This window comes from Manacus candei, unplaced genomic scaffold, assembly GCF_025592945.1.
Source record: "Manacus candei isolate 608988 ecotype Guabito, Panama unplaced genomic scaffold, ASM2559294v1 h1tg000223l, whole genome shotgun sequence".
Taxonomy (NCBI): Eukaryota; Metazoa; Chordata; class Aves; order Passeriformes; family Pipridae; genus Manacus; species Manacus candei.
In genome coordinates this window covers 372,730-393,865 of record NW_026138271.1, presented here as the reverse complement: position 1 = coordinate 393,865, position 21,136 = coordinate 372,730, and the positions used below count along the sequence as shown (strand labels likewise).

General features: G+C 69.8%; 1 protein-coding gene across 1 annotated transcript in view; it reads right to left on the bottom strand.

Annotated features, from left to right (window-relative positions):
- Nucleotides 1–1,144: 1,144 nt before the first annotated feature.
- Nucleotides 1,145–21,136, bottom strand: part of LOC127464431 (microtubule-actin cross-linking factor 1, isoforms 6/7-like) — a 30,611-nt gene continuing 10,619 nt past the window's right edge. The window contains exons 13-43 of the mRNA XM_051774719.1: nt 20,967–21,074; nt 20,653–20,871; nt 20,230–20,433; nt 19,929–20,160; nt 19,587–19,813; nt 19,360–19,482; nt 18,609–18,710; nt 18,337–18,438; nt 17,782–17,928; nt 17,004–17,159; nt 15,799–15,996; nt 15,604–15,732; nt 15,062–15,232; nt 14,780–14,935; nt 13,814–14,020; nt 12,739–12,858; nt 12,314–12,483; nt 11,123–11,282; nt 9,497–9,694; nt 7,582–7,707; nt 7,128–7,271; nt 5,324–5,512; nt 3,933–4,047; nt 3,665–3,831; nt 2,746–2,908; nt 2,518–2,672; nt 2,365–2,439; nt 1,982–2,099; nt 1,624–1,808; nt 1,430–1,550; nt 1,145–1,278 (exon numbers count right to left, since the gene is read on the bottom strand). Of these exons, the coding sequence (XP_051630679.1) occupies nt 1,232–1,278; nt 1,430–1,550; nt 1,624–1,808; nt 1,982–2,099; nt 2,365–2,439; nt 2,518–2,672; nt 2,746–2,908; nt 3,665–3,831; nt 3,933–4,047; nt 5,324–5,512; nt 7,128–7,271; nt 7,582–7,707; nt 9,497–9,694; nt 11,123–11,282; nt 12,314–12,483; nt 12,739–12,858; nt 13,814–14,020; nt 14,780–14,935; nt 15,062–15,232; nt 15,604–15,732; nt 15,799–15,996; nt 17,004–17,159; nt 17,782–17,928; nt 18,337–18,438; nt 18,609–18,710; nt 19,360–19,482; nt 19,587–19,813; nt 19,929–20,160; nt 20,230–20,433; nt 20,653–20,871; nt 20,967–21,074 (4,734 nt within the window). The 3' untranslated portion in view covers nt 1,145–1,231. The remainder of the gene's footprint in view (nt 1,279–1,429; nt 1,551–1,623; nt 1,809–1,981; nt 2,100–2,364; nt 2,440–2,517; nt 2,673–2,745; nt 2,909–3,664; nt 3,832–3,932; nt 4,048–5,323; nt 5,513–7,127; nt 7,272–7,581; nt 7,708–9,496; nt 9,695–11,122; nt 11,283–12,313; nt 12,484–12,738; nt 12,859–13,813; nt 14,021–14,779; nt 14,936–15,061; nt 15,233–15,603; nt 15,733–15,798; nt 15,997–17,003; nt 17,160–17,781; nt 17,929–18,336; nt 18,439–18,608; nt 18,711–19,359; nt 19,483–19,586; nt 19,814–19,928; nt 20,161–20,229; nt 20,434–20,652; nt 20,872–20,966; nt 21,075–21,136) is intronic.

Sequence of the window (21,136 nt, the reverse complement as noted above, 5' to 3'; positions counted from 1 at the left end):
TGCACTGCCAGCAGGGTGAGTGGACAGACAGACAGACTGCAGTCCCTGCACTGACAGTGGGGCGAGTGGACAGACAGACAGACTGCAGTCCCTGCACTGACAGTGGGGTGAGTGGACAGACAGACAGACTGCAGTCCCTGCACTGACAGCGGGGTGAGTGGACAGATGGACAGACAGACTGCAGCCCCTGCACTGCCAGCAGGGTGAGTGGACAGACAGAGGGATTGCCTGCAGCCCCTGTCCTGAGAGTGGGGCAAGGAGACAGATAGACAGACAGACTACAGTCCCCCTCCCCGGCAGCAGGTGAGCAGACAGACAGACTGACAGAGGGCACCGCTCTGCCCTGAGCAGACAGACACTGATGGACCCCTGCCCAAGCAGCAGGGCAAGCGGACAGACAGACAGAGTGCAGCCCCCTCCCTGAGCGGACAGACGGACGGACAGAGCGGAGCCCCCTCCCTGAGCGGACAGACGGAGGGACGGATGGGTGCTCATAGAAAAAGGAACCTCACTACAGTTTATTGTGGCGGCGGGCGGGCCCGGCCGGGGTTACATTCAGCTCTACTGCTCTCCGGTTAGCGGGGTGCGTGAACATGCGGCAGCAGGGCGGGGGTCCCGGGGCCGCCGGCGGGGCGGGGGCGCGGGCGCGAGGGACCCCCGCCCGTGGCAGCCCCGCCGGGGCGGGGGGCGGCCGGAGCCGGGGCCCCCTGCGCGCACACCGAAGGCAGAGGGGTGAGGGTTAGCACCAGAAACGGGGGCCCGGGGCCCGGGAACCGAGCCCGGCCACCTCCCGCCGGGGCGTGGGCAGCAGGGTGGGGGACCCCCGTCAGCAACGCCAGTGCCGGGGGGCACCGCGGCCACTCCGAGCCGGCGGCGCGGGAGAGGCGCGGGAGAGGCGCGGGGCCCAGCGCGGGGATGGATGTCCGGCTGGACCCACAGCACTCGGGGCGGGATGAGGGGGCTCGGGACCCCCCGCGCTGCCCGGGGGAGCCGTGGGGAAGGGGGTCAGTGCCCGGGGGCTTGGAGGGTGTCGGGGGGTACTTGCATATCCGCCGGGGCCGGTGCCGGCGGGCTCGGTGACGGACAGACAGCTCAGCCCCGCTCGGGGAGCCGCAGCGCCGGGCCGGAGCCCCGCGGGGCGCACGGCCGCGGCTTCGCCGTCCTCCGGCCGCGGGGAGGAGGGTCCTGAGTGGGGCCGGCCGAGGGTGCTGGCGCAGGGCGGGCGCGGGGGTCAGCGGCAGGGGCTGCAGCGCTCCGGGGGGGACCCTTCGGGCGGCTCTGCGAGGGCACGGAGGGGCTGGAGCGGGGAGTTCTCCCGCACCAACCTTAGCTCCGGCGCGCCGAGGGCCGGCGGACAGCCCCGCTGCCCTGCCCCGCACCGCACACCCGCTCCGGCCCCCTGTGCCCCCCGGGGCGGCCCAGCGCTCACCTGGGAGTGCCGCAGCCAGGCTCTCCTCGGCCGCGCTGAACTGCAGCTCGGCTCCGTCGGGCAGCCCCGAGCCGCGGGAGCGCGGACACCGATCTCCGGAGCGCGTCCTCCGCAGCACCGACTGTGCAGGGAGAGGGTCAGTGCCTGGGGCGGGCGGGCTGGGGGGAACTTCTGGAGGGGTTCACAGCCCTCACCTTCCTGGCCAGGGGGCTGCTGGGAGCCGAGGCGCTGCTGTAGAGGCTGAGGCTGGAGTTGGAGCGGCTCGGGGACAGCACTTTGGAGGAGGCGGCCGACTGGTTCCCCGCACACCTGGCGGCGGTCCCGAAGGCGTCCGGGGACAGGTACTTCTCGTTGATCTTCAGGTTGGTCCTTCCCTTCACTGGGGACGACGGGGGCAGTGAGGGGGCTGCCGATGGGGTCCCGGCGGTGCGAGACCGTGGGGAGCCCCACTGGCTGCTCCCCACAGGGCCCCCACTGACCCACTTGGCCCCACAGGCACAGGGAACGGGGACTCCACTGCACCAGTGCCCGGCGTGGGACCCCCACACCCACCTCTGCAGGGGTCGTTCTTCACCAGGAACTCGTCCAGGGCGATCCAGCCCCCGCCCACCCGCACCATGAGGGTGCTGCGCAGGATCCGCACCATCCGCAGCTGTTGGGACTCCCCGAACTGCGGGGGAGGGACATCAGGGCAGGGTGGGGCCTGGGGGCTTCGGCAGGGCTGGGATTCGGGGAGGGGGTGCCAGAGCAGCACCAGCACCCGGACCTGCCCATCCCTGGGGCCCCTCGGTCCCTGCCAGCACCACCCTCCCGCAGGGCCAGGGCTCCTTGGGCCGTGGGGATGTGTCCCCTCCTTGCCACGGGACACGGGTGCTGTGGGACCCTGCACAGGGCAGGCTGTGCACAGGGGTCGGACCCCAGGGGTCGGCACTTACCCGGTACCTGTTGGCGCTGATCTGCTCCACCTGGAAGCGCTTGGCACAGTTGCACTGGGCCACCTGCCTGTTCACCTGGGGGACCATGCTCAGCTCAGCCCCGGGCGGGCCCCCCACCCTTCCAGCCCCCCGCCCTCCATCCCCTCCCCACACCTCATCCTGGATCTGGTCGGCGTCGGCGGAGCGGCGCAGGGGGTCCCGGTTGGGGTGCAGAGCACTGACGAACTCGTAGTAGTCGATGAAGCCGTCGCCGTTCATGTCGAAGATGGTGGCCACGGCGTTCATCTCCAGGACGTTGGTGGGGAACTCTGAGGGGGGACAGGGACCCTCAGCCCCCAGTGCCAGCCCCCTCAGCCTCCTCCAGCCCCCCCCGGCACCCACTGGAGGCGAGGACGCCCTCGATGAACTCCCGCTGGCTGATGCGCCCGTCCTGGTCCCTGTCGATGCCGCGGAAAACGTCCAGGACACGGGACTTCATCTGGCTGATCCACTGCATGTAGCGCTTCCTCCAGACCCCAAAGTCGAAGTGCGCGAACTCCTCCAGCTTGGGGGGGCACAGAGGGGGATCGACACACCGGCAGGACCCCCCCAAGCCCCTCTGTGTCAGCCAAGGCGACCCCTCTGTGCCCCACGCTCAGCTCAGATGCGCAGCCCGGCTGATTCCAGCCCTGCCGAGGCTGCCAGGGGGTCTCTGCCCAGGGCCCCCTCTCTGGGGTACACAGAGGGCCCAGGCTCCAGCAGCCGCTCTGCGGTGTCGGGGTGCACCCACCGTGGGCACAGGGACCCCCAGCTGCAGGGATGGGGTCTGAGACCCACCAATCCCACTCACATCTGACCTGGGGCCAGGGGGTCCCATGGGCCGAAGGTGAGAGGAGCTGCCCCTTACAGGGCAGTGGGACCCCACGGTGTCCTCACCGCCCACAGGAGAACCTGCCTGGGACCCCAGAGCACCCCTACCTGCTGGGAGAGGACCTGCCTCTACCCCCAGGGCAGCAGGACCCCCAGGGCACCCCTACCTGCTGGGAGAGGACCTGCCTCTACCCCCCAGGGCAGCAGGACCCCCAGAGCACCCCTACCTCTTGGGGGAGGAGCTGCCCAGGCCCCCAAAATGCCCCTACCTCCCATGAGAGGAGCTGCCCGCAGCCCCCGGGCAGCAGGACCCCTGGGGTGTCCTCTCTCCCACGGGAGAAGCTGCCCGGGATGCAGAGTGCCCCCACCTCCCCTGGAAGGAGCTGCCCGGGATCCAGAGTGCCCCCACCTCCCCTGGAAGGAGCTGCCCGGGCCCCCAGGGCCCCCCTACCTCCCGCAGGCGCTGCAGGGCCGTCTCCAGCCGGTACTGCCGGTCCAGGGCCAGCAGCCAGAGCTGCTGCCAGCGGTGCAGGAGCTGGGCCATGAGGGGGGTCTGGGGCTCCAGCCCCCCGAGCGGCACCGCCGCCGCCCCCTGCGCCTTCCCACCGCTGCGGCGCCCTGGGGGGACGGAACGGCAGTGAGGGGGCAGCCGGGGGGCTGGGGAGGGGGCAGTCGGGGCTCTGGGCCGTGGCGCTGGGGGCGATGATGGGGGTCCTTACGTGTGGCCAGCCGGCGGGCGGCCGGGGGGCCCAGATCGGCCGCCAGCTTCCGCTTGCAGCTCTTGGTGACCTTCTCCACGTCGGGCTGTTTGCGGTTCAGCTCCTCCACGAACACCTGCCGCAGAGCGCCGGGGCTGAGCGCCCGCCAGCCGTGCCAGCACAGCCCCCCGTGTGCCCCACAGCCCCCAGTGTGCCCCACAGCCCCCCGTGTGCCCCACAGCCCCCACAGCCCCCAGTGTGCCCCACAGCCCCCAGTGTGCCCCACAGCCCCCCGTGTGCCCCACAGCCCCCAGTGTGCCCCACAGCCCCCCGTGTGCCCCACAGCCCCCACAGCCCCCAGTGTGCCCCACAGCCCCCCCGTGTGCCCCACAGCCCCCCGGTGTGCCCCACAGCCCCCCGTGTGCCCCACAGCCCCCCCGTGTGCCCCACAGCCCCCACAGCCCCCCGTGTGCCCCACAGCCCCCCGGTGTGCCCCACAGCCCCCACAGCCCCTCGGTGTGCCCCACAGCCCCCTGGTGTGCCCCACAGCCCCCACAGCCCCCCGGTGTGCCCCACAGCCCCGGTGTGCCCCACAGCCTCCACAGCCCCCCGGTGTGCCCCACAGCCCCCGGTGTGCCCCACAGCCCCTCGGTGTGCCCCACAGCCCCCACAGCCCCCACAGCCCCCCAGTGTGCCCCACAGCCCCCACAGCCCCCACAGCCCCCACAGCCCCCAGTGTGCCCCACAGCCCCCGGTGTGCCCCACAGCCCCCACAGCCCCACAGCCCCCCGTGTGCCCCACAGCCCCCACAGCCCTCCGGTGTGCCCCACAGCCCCCCGTGTGCCCCACAGCCCCCCGTGTGCCCCACAGCCCCACAGCCCCCACAGCCCCCCGTGTGCCGCACAGCCCCCACAGCCCCCGGTGTGCCCCACAGCCCCCAGTGTGCCCCACAGCCCCCAGTGTGCCCCACAGCCCCGGTGTGCCCCACAGCCCCCAGTGTGCCCCACAGCCCCGGTGTGCCCCACAGCCCCCACAGTCCCCACAGCCCCCCCATGTGCCCCACAGCCCCAGTGTGCCCCACAGCCCCCCGGTGTGCCCCACAGCCCCGGTGTGCCCCACATCCCCCACAGCCCCCCGGTGTGCCCCACAGTTCCCACAGCCCCCACAGACCCCACAGCCCCCCCAGGCCCCCCAGCCCGGCCCCGTTGCCCTCTCCCAGGACCCTCCTGCCCCAGCAGCGTGTGCTGCAGCCCCGGTGGGCTCGGGCTGCACGAAGCCAAAGGTGCCGCGGTGCCCCTGCCACGTGTGCGAGCGGCACCGAGGGCCCAGCCCGGCGCTCCCCAAAGCCCTCGGCTGGGTCGGGACCGGGGGTGACGTGGACCCCGGGGACAGCCGGGCAGAGGGTCCCTCACCGCGTGCTGGGCGATGAGCTCCTCCAGCTGCTCGGCCTCCTCGGGCAGCGGCTCCTGGTCCCGCAGCCCCAGGGCCTCCTCGGCCGCCGTGATCCACTCCAGGAGCTGCTCCGTCTCCTCCCGCTCGGCCGCCAGCGCGGCCGCCTGCGCCCGCAGCCGCTCGCCCTGCTGCTGGGCCCAGCTCAGCACCTGCGGGGCACCGAGGGGCGCTGGGCACCGAGGGGTGCTGGGCACCGTCACCGAGGGGTGCTGGGCACCGAGGGGGGCTGGGCACCGAGGGGTGCTGGGCACCGTCACCGAGGGGCGCTGGGCACCGAGGGGCGCTGGGCACCGAGGGGTGCTGGGCACCGTCACCGAGGGGCGCTGGGCACCGAGGGGCGCTGGGCACCGAGGGGCGCTGGGGCACTGTCACCGAGGGGTGCTGGGCACCGAGGGGTGCTGGGCACCGTCACCGAGGGGTGCTGGGCACCGAGGGGGGCTGGGCACTGTCACCGAGGGGCGCTGGGCACCGAGGGGGGCTGGGGCACAGCGCTGCCACCCTGCTGCGGGCACCGAGGTCTCCCACCCCGAACAGATGCTGCGGGAGCCACTGCTCTGGGGGGAACGAGTGGGCACGAGGAGCCACGGCCACTCTGACCACGGGACAGGCTCACGGACACCCCACCAGTGATGACCAGGCAGGGACGAGGGGGCTCCACGTCCTACCGTGACCATGGGGCTGCATGGACCACCCCCAGCCAGCAGCCCTAGTGACCGTGGGGCAGGGACAAGGGGGCTCCATGTCCCACCGTGACCGTGGGGCATCATGGGCCACCCCCAGCCAGCAGCCCTAGTGACTGTGGGGCAGGGATGAGGGGGCTCCACGTCCCACCATGACCATGGGGCTGCATGGGTCACCCCCAGCCAGCAGCCCTAGTGACCGTGGGGCAGGGACAAGGGGGCTCCACGTCCCACCGTGACCATGGGGCTGCATGGGCCACCCCCAGCCAGCAGCCCTAGTGACTGTGGGGCAGGGACAAGGGGGCTCCATGTCCCACCGTGACCGTGGGGCATCATGGGCCACCCCCAGCCAGCAGCCCTAGTGACTGTGGGGCAGGGATGAGGGGGCTCCACGTCCCACCATGACCATGGGGCTGCATGGACCACCCCCAGCCAGCATCCCTAGTGACCGTGGGGCAGGGACGAGGGGGAGGGATGTGGGGCAGGACAGAGTTCCTGCTGGGCAGCTGGGGCAGGGCTGGGGGCTCTGCCCCCCACATGAGAAGGGTGCCCAGGTCTGTGCCCAGGTCTGTGCCCCGGTCTGTGCCGTGCGGACGTGCCGGCTGCCCTTGCCATTCAGGGTGAGTGGGGCAGCCCTGGGCAGATCCAGAGCAGATCCCACAGGTCTCTGTTCAATAAGGGCTTTGTGTGGGATCATCTGAACCTGCCAGACCGGTCCAGGGAGCGCCAGGAGCCTCTCTCCTGCAAATCCTGGGAGGCTCCGAGCCGCTGCAGGAGCGGGTTCTGAGGGGAGGGTCCCCAGGACACCGCTCCCAGGCCTCCCTGCCTGGGCTGTGTTGGCTGCCATGGCACAGGAATGAGCCACTGCTGTCCGGGGGGGTCTGAGGAGGCCCCGGGTGACCCCCTGTATGGCCCCCGGAGGGGGGGGACACTGGCAAGGCCAAGACTCTCTCTCTGTGCCCCCCAGGGCTGAGCACCCCAGACCCACAATGCTCCGTCAGGGGGGCTGTGCCGTGGAGGACCCGGAGGTGGGAGAGGTTTGGGGCCACGCTCACCCTGGGCAGGGATGGGGAGCCCAGCTCACCTCCTGGAAGCGGCTCTTGGCCACCGTGACCCAGGACTTGATGGTGATGACGGAGTCGGGGTGGCAGGTGGCGAGGATCTCTTCCCCCAGCGAGGTGATGCACTCCAGCTCCAGCTGCTGGCACTGCAGGGACTGCATCAGCTCCTGGGGGGGCACAGGCCGTGGTACTGCCGGGTCTCAGCCCCCTGCGCCCTGTCAGACCAGCCTCCACCTCGCAGGGGGGGTTTGAGGTGCCAAACCTCCCCACCCTGGGGTGTTCGGGGCCCCAAACCTCGTGTCCGTGGTGTGGTGGGACCCCACATCCCACATCTCGCTGTGGGGACCCCACAGCCCAGCAGGGCCTGTCGGGGCCGGCTGACCCCATTGGGGTGTGTCCTTGGGCAAGGCTGGGGCCACCCAGGGCAGGGGCCACCCAGGGCAGGGCCAGTGGGGGCTGTTGGGGGCTGGCACCCACCTGCAGCTGGCTCTGGCACTCCTGCACGGCCACCTCCTCCTCGGGGAAGACGCCGTACTTGAGGGTCTTCTCCGACTCGGAGAGGCGCCCCAGGAAGGAGTGCACCAGGGTGTGGAACTCCTCTGCCTGCCACGACAGCGGGGACCTGCTCAGCACCCACCCTGTGGTCCCAGGCCCCGTCCCAGGTCCCAGGTCCTGTCCCAGCCGAGTCCCACCTGAGCCCCCCGGCTGCCCAGACCCCTGGACAGACCCCGAGTCCTGCCCCTGCTGCTCCTGCCCGAGGCTGGACACACCGTGGCACAGGCCCTGGCACTGCCCGAGGCTGGACACACCGTGGCACAGGCCCTGGCACTGCCCGAGGCTGGACACACCGTGGCACAGGCCCTGGCACTGCCTGAGGCTGGACACACCGTGGCACAGGCCCTGGCCCTGCACTGTGCCAAGGGAGAGCTGCTGCCAGCCCCGCTCAGCCCTCCCGGTGGGACTGAGGGGACACCCCACACCCGGCTCGGCGCCTGGACACAGTTTCCTCTGAGCCCCCCCCGTGCCTCCCTGTGCCACGCAGGGCCCTGCCCCAGGCACCCCGTGCCACACGGGCACACCTGAAACGGGTACCTGCAGCTCCCAGCCTGGCCCCTGGCCATGGCACCGTGTGACACGGCCCCACAGAGCCCCACGGCCCCACAGAGCCCCACGGCCCCACACGTCGCCTGCAGGGGAGCCACGCACCGAGCTGGGGCACCCCGTGGGGAACCCCCAAATGCACGGCCACACACCGAGCCTGGGCACCCCATGGGGAACCCACGGCCACACACCGAGCTGGGGCACCCCTTGGGGAACCCCGAAATGCACGGCCACACACCGAGCCTGGGCACCCCACAGTGAACCCCCAAATGCACAGCCACATGCTGAGCCTGGGAACCTCCTGGAGCACCTGGAGCACAGCCACACACCGAGCCTGGGTACCCCACAGTGAACCCCGAAATGCACGGCCACACACCGAGCTGGGGCACCCTGTGGGGAACCCGAAATGCACAGCCACACACTGAGCTGGGGCACCCCACAGTGAACCCCCAAATGCACGGCCACACACTGAGTTGGGGCACCCTGTGGGGAACCCCAAATACACAGCCACACACCGAGCCAGGGCACCCCATGGGGAAACCCCAAATGCACGGTCACACACCGAGCTGAGGCACCCCGTGGGGAACCCCCAAATGTGTATCCACACACCGACGTGGGGCACCCCATGGGGAACCCCAAATGCACGGCCACACACCGAGCCTGGGTACCCCACAGTGAACCCCCAAATGCACGGCCACACACTGAGCCAGGGCACCCCATGGGGAACCCCAAAATGCACGGCCACACACCGAGCTGGGGCACCCCATGGGGAAACCCCAAATGCACGGCCACACACCGAGCCTGGGCACCCCACAGTGAACCCCCAAATGTACACCCATCCACCAAGCCCAGGTACCCCACGGGGCACCCTGGAGCTCAACCACCCACCACCTGGGCACCCCACACCCCTTGGCCTTCCCATACGGGTGCCCCAGCTGCAGACCCCGACCCCAAGGGTTCCCCTGCTGTTCTCACTGCCCCCCCAGCCCCTCCTGTCACAGCAGACCCCAACTCAAGGGTTCCCCTGTTGCCCCTCCCATCACAGCAGACCCCAAACCCAGGGGTTCCCCTGTCACCCCCCAGCCCCTCCTGTCACAGCAGACCCCAAACCCGGGGTTCCCCTGTTGCCCCCCAGCCCCTCCTGTCACAGCAGACCCCAACCCCAGGGGTTCCCCTGTCACCCCCCAGCCCCTCCCATCAGAGCAGACCCCAAACCCGGGGTTCCCCTGTTGCCCCTCCTGTCACAGCAGACCCCAAACCCGGGGTTCCCCTGTTGCCCCCCAGCCCTCACCTGCCGCAGCGCCGCCTCCAGCCGGGCCTGCTTGGAGAGGGAGAGTTTGCAGACCAGGTCCCAGCGGGTGCTGAGCTCCTCCACCTGCCGCTGCAGCCACTGCGAGTCCACGCTGCTGCTGCCGCGCGTCAGGTCCCGCACCGAGCGCTTCAGCGTCTTGATGCAGCTGGCACGTTTGCCCAGCTCCTTCTGGAACACCTGGCAGGGAGCACGGGAGGGCTGGGGGGCGCCGGGGGGGCCCAGAACCCTGCCAGGACCCCGTTACTGAGCAGGGTTCCTGCACACCCCAAACCTCACAGCAGCGAGCCCAGGGTTACCCTGCACCCTAAACCATCCCAGCAGCAGGTACAGAGCTCCCTTGTACCCCAAACCCTCACAGCAGCGAGCCCAGGGTTCCCCTGCGCCCTGAACCATCCCAGCAGCAGGAACAGAGCTCCTGTGTACCCCAAACCCTCACAGCAGCGAGCCCAGGGTTCCCCTGCGCCCTGAACCATCCCAGCAGCAGGTACAGAGCTCCCTTGTACCCCAAACCCTCACAGCAGCAGGCACAGAACTCCTGTGTACCCCAAACCCTGCCAGCAGCAGGAACAGGGCTCCCTTGTACCCCAAACCATCCCAGCAGCAGGCACAGAACTCCTGTGTACCCCAAACCCTGCCAGCAGCAGGTACAGGGCTCCCTTGTACCCCAAACCCTCCCAGCAGCAGGTACAGGGCTCCCTTGTACCCCAAACCCTCACAGCAGCAGGTACAGAGCTCCCTTGTACCCCAAACCCTCCCAGCAGCAGGAACAGAGCTCCCTCGTACCCCAAACCCTCCCAGCAGCAGGTACAGAACTCCCTTGTACCCCAAACCCTCACAGCAGCAGGCACAGAACTCCCTTGTACCCCAAACCCTCACAGCAGCAGGAACAGGGCTCCTGTGTATCCCAAACCCTCACAGCAGCAGGAACAGAGCTCCTGTGTACCCCAAACCCTCCCAGCAGCAGGTACAGGGCTCCCTTGTACCCCAAACCCTCCCAGCAACAGGTACAGGACTCCCTTGAACCCCAAACCCTCCCAGCAGCAGGCACAGAACTCCTGCGTACCCCAAACCCTCACAGTAGCAGGAACAGAGCTCCCTTGTACCCCAAACCCTCACAGCAGCAGGAACAGAGCTCCCTTGTACCCCAAACCCCCACAGCAGCGAGCCCAGGGTTCCCCTGCACCCTGAACCCTCCCAGCAGCAGGAACAGAGCTCCCTTGTACCCCAAATCCTCACAGTAGCAGGCACAGAGCTCCCTTGTACCCCAAACCCTCACAGCAGCAGGTACAGAGCTCCTGTGTACCCCAAACCCCCACAGCAGCGAGCCCAGGGTTCCCCTGCACCCTGAACCCTCCCAGCAGCAGGTACAGAGCTCCCTTGTACCCCAAACCCTCCCAGCAGTGGGGTACCCAGGGCCCCCCAGTGATGCCCCCAGGATGGGGAGCACAAGCTGGGGCCAAACAGGGACTGCTCCGGGCGAGCAAAGGCCTGTCCTGCGCCCGGTCCGGTCCCGTCCCAGATGGAGGGTGGGCACAGGGGAGCAGAGCCCGGGGCTCCCCGAGGGCTGACACCGGGCAGGGCCCTCCACACCCCCCGGGATCCCACCTTGTGCTTGTCCACGAGGTCCCCGACCAGGTCCCGGTCCCCCCCGACGGGCACGTCCTCGCTGAGCTGGGGCTCGGCGCGGTACAGCCAGTCCATGAGCGCCTGCAGCGCGTCCGTGAACTTGCCCGAGAAGAGCAGGTTCTCCTCCAGCTTGTGCTGCCTGCAGGGGGGCACAGGGGATGTCACAGCGCCCAGGGGTGGGGTCACCCACAGAGCTGGGTACGGCCACCCCACAGACCGGGTACGGCCACCCCACAGAGCTGGGTACGGCCACCCCACAGAGTTGGCAGTGCCATTATGGACAGGGAACGGTCCTGGCAGTGCCATTATGGACAGGGAAAGGGCCTGGTAGTGCCATTATGGACAGGGGAATGGTCCTGGCAGTGCTGTTATGGACAGGGACAGGTCCTGGCAGTGCTGTTATGGACAGGGAACAGTCCTGGCAGTGCCATTATGGACTGGGAACAGTCAAGGCAGTGCCATTATGGACAGGGACAGGTCCTGGCAGTGCCATTATGGAAACAGACAAGCCCTGGCAGCGCTGTTATGGACAGGGAAAGGTCCTGGCAGTGCTGTTATGGACAGGGAACGGTCCTGGCAGTGCTGTTATGGAAACAGACAGGTCCTGGCAGTGCTGTTATGGACAGGGAAAGGGCCTGGCAGGGTTGTTACGGACAGGGAAAGGTCCTGGCAGTGCCATTATGGACAGGGAAAGGGCCTGGCAGTGTTGTTATGGACAGGGAAAGGTCCTGGCAGTGCCATTATGGGCAGGGACAGGTCCTGGCAGGGCTGTTATGGAAACAGACAGGCCCTGGCAGTGCTGTTATGGACAGGGACAGGCCCTGGCAGTGCCGTTACAGAAACAGACAGGCCCTGGCAGCGCCGCTATGGACAGGGACAGGTCCTGGCAGCACCATTAGGGACAGGGACATGCCCTGGCAGTGCCCTTATGGGACAGGGCCTCGCTGCACCCCAGCGGCAGCAGTGCTGGGTGTGGGGGTCCCAGAGCAGGGAGTGGGATGCTCAGGGAGGGAGGGCAGTGCCGTGTTCTTGCCTGGGACCCCCAGAGCGAGCAGAGAACAGGCAGTGCCATCCCATTCCACCCCGTGCCATTCCCATCCCACCGTTATCCCAAGCCCTTCCCCACCCCACGCCCATTCCCAGCCGTCCCCGTCCCCGTCCCACTCCCACCTCTCCGCGGCGCGGCTGCACAGCGCGTCCCAGCGCTCCTTGAGCTCCCCCAGCAGCTCCTCCAGCGGCTGCAGGTCCTGGGGGAGCCGGGCCCCCTCCCGCAGCGCCCGCCCGCTCCGCAGGGTCGCCTCGTACACCGGACGCTTCGCCCGCAGCACCTTCTGGAACGCCTGGGGGGCCACGGGCGGGTGCTGAGACCCCCAGCTCGGGGAGACTCCCCCTGCTCCCCCCAGTGCTGCGGGGGTTTGGGGTGCTGACATCCCTCAGCCCTCCGGGGTCTCCTCACTTTGCAGAACAGCCCTGGGAAGGTGTCTGAGCCCCCCTGCTCCCCCACCTCCCTCCAGAGCACTCGGGATCCCCCCTCTGGAGCCCCCAGCCCCCCAGCTCCGCTCCCCACAGCCCTCCTGGGAGCAGGGCAGGCTCACCTTGTGCTCAGCCAGCTGGCACTTGATCTCCTCCTGGCTGGTGGGAGCGTCCTGAGGCTCCTCCAGGCTCTGCTCCACCTCGTCCATCCAGTCCAGGAGCAGCCGCCGGGACTCGCTGAACTGCAAGGAGGGATGGTTTGGGGAGGGATGCTTTGGGGAGGGATGGTTTGGGGAGGGATGGTTTGGGGAGGGATGCTTTGGGGAGGGATGGTTTGGGGAGGGATGCTTTGGGGAGGGATGGTTTGGGGAGGGATGCTTTGGGGAGGGATGGTTTGGGGAGGGATGCTTTGGGGAGGGATGGTTTGGGGAGGGATGCTTTGGGGAGGGATGGTTTGGGGAGGGATGCTTTGGGGAGGGATGGTTTGGGGAGGGATGCTTTGGGGAGGGATGGTTTGGGGAGGGATGCTTTGGGGAGGGATGGTTTGGGGAGGGATGCTTTGGGGAGGGATGGTTTGGGGAGGGATGGTTTGGGGAGGGATGCTTTGGGGAGGGATGCTTTGGGGAGGGATGGTTTGGGGAGCGATGCTTTGGGGAGGGATGGTTTGGGGAGGGATGCTTTGGGGAGGGCTGCGGGGGCAAAGTATGGCTGGGGCAACCCAGGCAGGAGCCACGGAGCCACACGAGGGAGTGGCACAGCCCTGGCACCCCTTCGGGGCAAACCACGGGCCAGCACAGCACGGTGACAGCACCAGGGCCTGCTCCCAGCAGGACCCGTGCCATGGAATCATCAGTCCCAGGATGGTTTGGGTTGGTGGGACCTTAAAGCTCATCCAGTGCCACCCCCTGCCATGGGCAGGGACACCTCCCACTAGCCCAGGTTGCTCCAAGCCCCGTCCAACCTGGCCTGGGACACTTCAGGGATCCAGGGACAGCCACAGCTTCTCTGGGCAACCTGTGCCAGGGCCTGCCCACCCTCGCAGCCAAGGATTTCCTCCCAGTATCCCATCTAACCCCGCTCTCTGGCAGTGGGAAGCCGTTCCCCCTTGTCCTGGCCCTCCAGGCCCTTGTCCAAAGCAAACCGAGGGGCAGAGCCCCCTCCCCAGCCCCCGGGGCCCGCGGGCCGCGCCCACGGTACCTGTTTGCTGCGCTTTCGTGCCTCCTCCAGCGCCGCCCCCCTCTCAGCCGCCCTCTGCAGCACCTTGCCCAGGCGCTCCCGCGCCGCCAGCACCAGGTTCTGGATGACGGCCCCGTCCTGCTTCCTGCTGAAATCCTTCAGGCGCGCGGCCACGGCCTCCAGCCCGCCCAGCTTCTCCCCGTGGGCATTCGCCTCCTTCACCAGGGCCTGCGGGGAGGGGGCAGCTGTGGGCGGGTGGTCCTGAGGCAAGTGGGGAGCCCCTGGGAACAGCCGATGCCGGGATGGGACACGGAGCCCCCCGGCACAGCCTGCACCAGGATGGGACACGGAGCCCCCCGGCACAGCCTGCACCAGGATGGGACACGGAGCCCCCCGGCACAGCTCACACTGGGATGGGACACGGAGCCCACTTGCTCCTCTGCTGCAGGGACAGACGTCCCACCCACAGCCCAGAGCAGATCTCTTTGTGGGTGCCACATGGGACCCCTTTGAGGAGACCCCAGCCCCAAGAACCAGCCCCGGGGAGATCTGTCTGCCCCTGCCGGTGCCACACGGGAGCTCTCTGTGCAGACCCCAGCCCCATGACCCAGCCGGCAGAGATGTCCCTGTCGGTGCCCTCTGTGCAGCCCCCAGCCCCATGACCCAGCCGGGGGAGATCTCCCTGTCTGTTCCCTCTGTGCAGACCCCAGCCCCATGACCCAGCCGGGGGAGATCTCCCTGTCTGTTCCCTCTGTGCAGACCCCAGCCCCATGACCCAGCCAGCAGAGATGTCCCTGTTGGTGCCCTCTGTGCAGACCCCAGCCCCATGACCCAGCCGGGGGAGATCTCCCTGTCGGTGCCCTCTGTTCAGATTCCAGTCCCATGACCCAGCCGGCAGAGATCTCCCTGCCGGTGGGTGCCCTCTGTGCAGCCCCCAGCCCCACGAATCAAGCCCCGGAGCACCGCGCCGGCTCCTCCCTCCCTTGCCTTGTGCTCCTGGATCTGGGCGGTGACGGTGTCGAGGACGAAGCTGGGGGGCGCGGGGGACCCCAGCAGCTCCTCGGCGTGGGCCACCCAGCGCAGCAGCTCCTGGGCAGAGCCGTGGAACTCGGTGGTGACCGTGAGCCCCTCGGCCAGGCGCTCCTGCGGGGGGGACGGGCGCTGACGGGGGCGGGCACCCCCCGCCCCGGGGCCGAGGCCGAGGCCGGTCAGGGCGAGGCCCCCCGGGGTCGGAGCCCCCCCGGGGTCGGAGCCCCCCGCCCCACACACCTTCCTCTCCTGCGCCTCGGCCTGGACGCTGTCCCACTTCTGCTCCAGGATCCGCAGGCTGTGCTCGGTGCTGCAGGGCCGCCCGGCACGGCACGACTCCAGCAGCCGCTGCAGCCGCTCCCGCAGCCCCCGGTACGGCACCGCCCGCGCCTCCAGCTCCCGGCACAGCTCCTGCCGGGCACACCGGGCACGCCGGGTCAGCGCCCGGGGTGGGGACGGGGACAGGGAACAGGGAACGGGATGAGGAAGAGGACGGGGATTGGGATGAAGAGGGTGACAGGGATGAGGAAGGAGTCAGGGACAGTGAACAAGAGACGGGGACAGAGACTGGGATGGGGACAGGAGCAGGGTCAGGGACAGGGAACAAAGACAGGGATGGCTCCTGCTCTGCCTCAGGGAGCTGGAGGAGAGTGGAGGGGGGTACCAGGCTCTGTCCGGTCAGGGAGAGGAGGCAGCAGAGAAGGGTCTTGGCCTCTCGGTGTGGTTTTGGGGGACACATCCCCCCGAGGCACCCCGGGGCCCGGCCCGGTGCCGGTGCTCACCAGGTGCGCGTTGAGCTTCTCTTTGGTGGCATCCGGGTGTCCCCAGACCGGCTTGGAGCAGAAGAGCTGCAGCTCCACCTGCTCCAGCCACTGCAGCAGCTCCGTGATCTCCAGGGTGATGTCCTGCACCTGGGGGCGAGGGGGGGCTCAGCGCCGGCCCCACGGCCCGGCCGCGCCGCGGCCCCGCGCCCGTACCTGGCTGAGGTTGTTCTCCAGCTCCAGCTGCCGGCTCTCGGTCTCGCTGCGCACCAGGTCCCAGCGCTGCCCCAGCTGCTGGAGGCTGCGCTGCAGCCCCTCCACGCTCTCCCCCAGGCTGGACAGCAGCAGCCCCTGCCCGGCCTCGGTCACGGACTGCACCGTGCGGGCGTGGGACATCACGTCTGTCCGCAGCACCTGCGCAGGGGCGGGGGGGTCACGGCTGGGACCGCGGCGGGGGCACCCCACAGCCCACCGGCTGTGCTGCACAAAGCCCCTCGCTCTGAGTGCCCGGGGCACCTCTGCCACCCGGGTCATCGCTGCCGCCGCGGTGCTGGGGTCTGGGGGTGCCACGCAGAGGGAGGACAACACCCGGGGGTGCCCCCGACTCTTGCTCTCAGCAGGGCACGGGGCTGAGGCGCCAGATTTGCCGATTCGTGGCAGGGGGTTGGCCAGGACGGGCACAGAGGGGACACGGTACCCCCTGCACAGCCCTCTCCTGGTGTGGGGCCAGCCTGGCCCTCGCAGAGCCTCGCCTGCATCAGGCACGGCCCGAGCGTGCCCAGGCAAGGGGCCGCAGCACTGGGATGGCACAGAGACAGCTCATTCCTTCCATGGTGTCGCTGTGGGAGGGGACAGTCCTCATGCCACAGCCTGCCCAGCCTGGCCACCACTGCAGCAGCCCAAGGAGGGGCTGGGCAGCGCCCTGCAGCCAGGACACACACCCCGGGGGTGGGACCATGGCCAGGACCCCCAGGACACACACCCCGGGGGTGGGACCATGGCCAGGACCCCCAGGACACACATCCCAGGGGACACAGCTGGGACCTCCAGAATACACGCACCAGGGGTGCCACCGCAGCCGGGACCCCTGGGACACACACCCTGGGTGGGGTACCATGGCCAGGACGCCCAGGACACACACCCTGGGGGTGGGACCATGGCCAGGACCCCCGGGACACACACCCTGGGGGGATCCCCAGGACACACACCCTGGGTGGGGTACCATGGCCAGGACGCCCAGGACACACACCCTGTGGGTGGGACCATGGCTGGGATCCCCAGGACACACACCCTGGGGCCAGGACCCCCAGGACACATACCCTGGGGGCAGGACCATGGTCAGGACCCTCAGCAGCGGCCCCGGTCTGGGTCCCCCCAGAGGGGCTGTGCCACGCGTGCCCCGGGCCGCGGCGCAGCCTCACCTTGTGCTTGGCCAGCTCGATCTCGCAGCTCTGCAGGTCGGGGCTCAGGGGTGCGGGGCCGCTCAGCTGCTCCCCGGTGCGGCTCAGCCACTGCAGCAGCTCGGCCAGCTGGTGCTGGAACTGCCCCAGCCCCAGCAGCGCCGCCTCCAGCTGGTGCTGCCGAGGGGAAGAGGTGACACCGGGGGAGTGACGGCAGCCCCGGCCCCGTGCCCGGCACCCACGCGGTCCTGTGCACCCACCCAGCACCCGCTCAGTGCCCACACAGCCCCACACGGCCCCACACGCCCTGTGTGCCCGGTGGCATCCTGAGTGCCCACAAAGCTCCCGTGCACCCACCCAGCACCCGCTCAGTGCCCACACGGCCCCACACGGCCCCACATGCCCAGTGTGCCCAGTGGCATCCTGAGTGCCCACAAAGCTCCCGTGCACCCACCCAGAACCCACACGGCCCCAGGCACCCACCCAGCACCGTGAGCCCAGTGCCTGCATGGGCACCTCCTCTGCCTTGTGCACCCTCCTGGCACCACACCCAGCACCAGCGTGGAACCCCCGTGAACCCCTCCTGAAACCCTCCAGACCCACACAGCACCTACCACACCCCCCCAGCCCCACACAGCCAGCTCCCTGCACCCCTGCACCCCCCAGCTCCTCCTGTCACCCCCTGCACCCCCCCAGCTCCTCCTGTCACCCCATGCACCCACCCAACCCCTCCTGTCACCCCGTGCACCCACCCAGCTCCTCCCGTCACCCCGTGCACCCCCTGCCCCGTGCCCCCCACCTGTCTGCTGACGATCTCCTCCTCCAGGTGGTCCCAGCGCTGGCGGAAGTCACTGAGGGCAGCTGGGGGGTCCCCCTGCCCCGTGCCCCCCTGGTGCCGCAGGCTCTCCACGTCCACCTTGCACTGGTACAGCTCCCGCTTGAACTCCTGGGGGGCAGCACCGGTGGGTGACCCTGGGCCTGTGCCCCGGGACGGGGTCTGCCTGTCACCAGGCACTGCGTGGCACCGCCTGGCACTGCATGGCACGGCACGGGCACCTGGGCACGGGGCTGCTCCTCGCAGGGAGCCGACACCCAACCTGCCCAGGGACCTTGTAGAGAGCAGGACTTGACCACCCAGCACCCACCACGGGGGCACCAGCACCGTCCAACGTGCCACCCCTCCATTCCACTGCTGTCTGGAGCACCCCCCTGCCCCATGGGGACACCAGCACCATCCAACGTGCCACCCCCTCCATTCCACTGCTGTCTAGAGCACCCCCCTGCCCCCCTTGCCCCCCGTCTGCCCCATCCAGTGGCACAGGATGGCTCAGCACGACATGGCACACCACGGCACCTTGAGCTCTGCCAGTTGCTGCTGCACCATGTCCAGGTCCCCACCAACCAGGAACTCCTCAGCAATGCGCAGCTCGGCCGTGTCCAGCCACTCCAGCAGCCGCTGGGGACGGGGGGAGAGGGGGATCAGGATTCAGGGGGCCCACGGCGGCCTCACAGCCCCTCAGTGGGGATGGGGGGGGGGTGACGCAGCTCCCTCCGTGAGGGGCCTGCCCGAGGGCCCCTGCACCCACCAACAGCCACCAACACCCACCAACACCCACCAACACCCACCTGCATCGTGTCCTGGTAGCTGAGGGCGGCCTGGAGCTGCTCCTCGAGGCGCCCGTTCCGCTCCATCCACACCCGGTTCAGGCTGTGCCAGGAGGAGTAGAGCTGCGGCCGGGCGTGGGGTCAGCGGTGCCACGGGGGGACAGGGCACAGAGTCAGGGCATGGGGGGACAGGGCGTGGGGTCAGCGGTGCCACGGGGGGAGCAGGGCGTGGGGGGACAGGGTGTGGGGTCAGCGGTGCCATGGGGGGGACAGGGCACATGGTCAGCAGTGCCACGGGGGACAGGGCATGGGGTCAACAGTGCCACGGGGGGAGCAGGGCGTGGGGGGACAGGGCGTGGGATCAGTGGTGCCACAGGGGGACAGAGCACAGGGTCAGCAGTGCCACGGGGGGAGCAGGGCATGGGGGGACAGGGCGTGGGGTCAGTGGTGCTACGGGGGGGCCAGGGTGTGGGGGACCAGGGTGTGGGGTCAGCAGCACCATAGAGGGGACAGAGTGCAGGGGGACAAGGCACAGGGTCAGTGGTGCTAAAGGGGGGTCAGAGTATGGGGTCTGGGGTACTGGGGTGGCACCACACAGGCGTCCAAACACAGGGGTCAGTGGCACTGTGCGGGGGCCTGGGTGTGAAGGTCAGTGTGTTGTGCAGGGGTCTGGAGAGCAGGGGTCAGTGGCACTGCCCAGGGTCAGGGGACACCCCATCCCCACAGCTCCAGGACCCCGTCCCTCACTGAACCCAACCCCAGGGACACTCACATCGTCCAGGCTCTTGGTGACATCGGGCTTGTCGGGGTCTCCACAGGAGGCCATCAGCTCCACACCCAGGCTGCCCAGCGTGTCCAGCTCGCCCTGCAGGGCATCGATGTCCTCCCGCAGCGCCTGCACATGGCACGGGGGTCAGGGCTGCCCGTGTTGGGGGGCTGCCCGTGCTGGGGGCTGCCCGTGCTGGGGGGCTGCCCCCCGGGCCCCCTCCCCAGTCGTACCTGCATGGTGCGCAGCCGCGTGCGGATGGCCTCGGGCTCCCCGCCGGCCTCCTCCAGCCCCAGCACCAGCTGCTGGGTGTCACTGAGTGCCAGGGCCAGCTCGGACAGGCCGTGCCAGAAGCGCTCGGCCAGGGTCAGCAGCTCCCGCAGCCACCGCTCCTGCTCCCGACATCGGCCGCGCAGGGACCCCCACTGTGCCAGCAGCTGCTCCGTGCGCTCCCGGATCCCTGCGGGCACGGGGGCAGGGCTCAGAGTGCTCGGGGGGGCCCGGCACCCCCGCACAGCCCCCACAGGGACACGGACCTGCCGGCAGGGCCGTGCCCACCCCCCCCGCGCCGATACCTCTGGCCACGGCGTCGGAGCCGACTGCCTTCATGGTGGCCAGCAGCTCTCCGCCCTGCGCCTGGATGCCCTCCAGGGCCACCCCCAGCTTCTCCAGCTCGCCCAGGGCCAGGCTGTTCTCCCGGATCTGCTCCCGCAGGTGGGCTGCATCCCCGCGGACGGGGGGCTGGCTCTGCAGCCGGCTCTGCAGCCGCTCCAGGCACTCCAGCAGAAGGTCCATGCGCTCCGTCAGCTGGGGACCGGCCCAGTCACTCGAGGGGACGCCCCTGGGGACACCACCCCCCCCGGTGCCAGCCCGTACCTGGCTGTATCGCGGCAGGGCGTCCTCCAGCAGAGCCGCTGCCTGGCGCACACGCTCGCGGATGCAGCCGTACTGCTCCTCAGCCTCCTGCCAGCGCCGCTGGAACGGGGCTCCCTGCTCGGGGCTCAGCTCCACCAGCTGTGCCGACACGCGCTGAAGCTTCCCCACCAGCGGCCGGTGCTCAGCGATGGCCTCCCGCAGGCTCTGGGGGCGAGGAGCAGCCGTGGGGCCGCGTCGGGGTGGGATGTGCCCCCCGGGGATTCATCCCACGGGGCGCTGCTCCCAGCAGGCTGATGCTCATCGGGCGCCCCAGCCCGGTGGGCCCCCTGGTGATGCCGCCTCATCCCGTCACCTCCCCGCTCCCAACCCCGCGGGACAGCCGAGCACGTCCCTCCGTGTCCCTGCCCCTGTCCCTGCCCGCACCTGCAGCAGCGCCTGCTGCTCCTTGAAGGCCTCATAGCTGATGGCGTTGGGGGAGAGCTGCACCCCCAGGGCCCGCGTCTCCTCCAGCCAGGGCAGCAGCTCCTCCAGTGCCTCCGAGAACTGGGTGAGCAGGGACTGGGCGTGCTCCAGCTGCACGGCACAGGCGCCGCTGCGCAGGGACAGCTCCTCTGCGCGCTCCCGCAGCGCCTGCACCGACGGCTGTGGAGAGGGGGGGTCACCGGAGGGCTGGGGCTGTGGGGCATGGCCGTCCCCCAGTGCTGGCAGCGTCCCCTCTGGCAGCCCCCCCGACTGACCTGGAGGCGCTGCCGCAGGGGCTCGGGGCAGCAGCGCAGCAGCGGGTCTGAGATCCCCAGCAGACGCTCAACCAGGCCCCGGCAGTGCAGGACCTCAGCAGAGAGCAGCTGGAACGGAGCAGCAGGTGGGTGCCGGGTCCTGGGGGGCAGTGCAGGGCCCAGCGGAACGG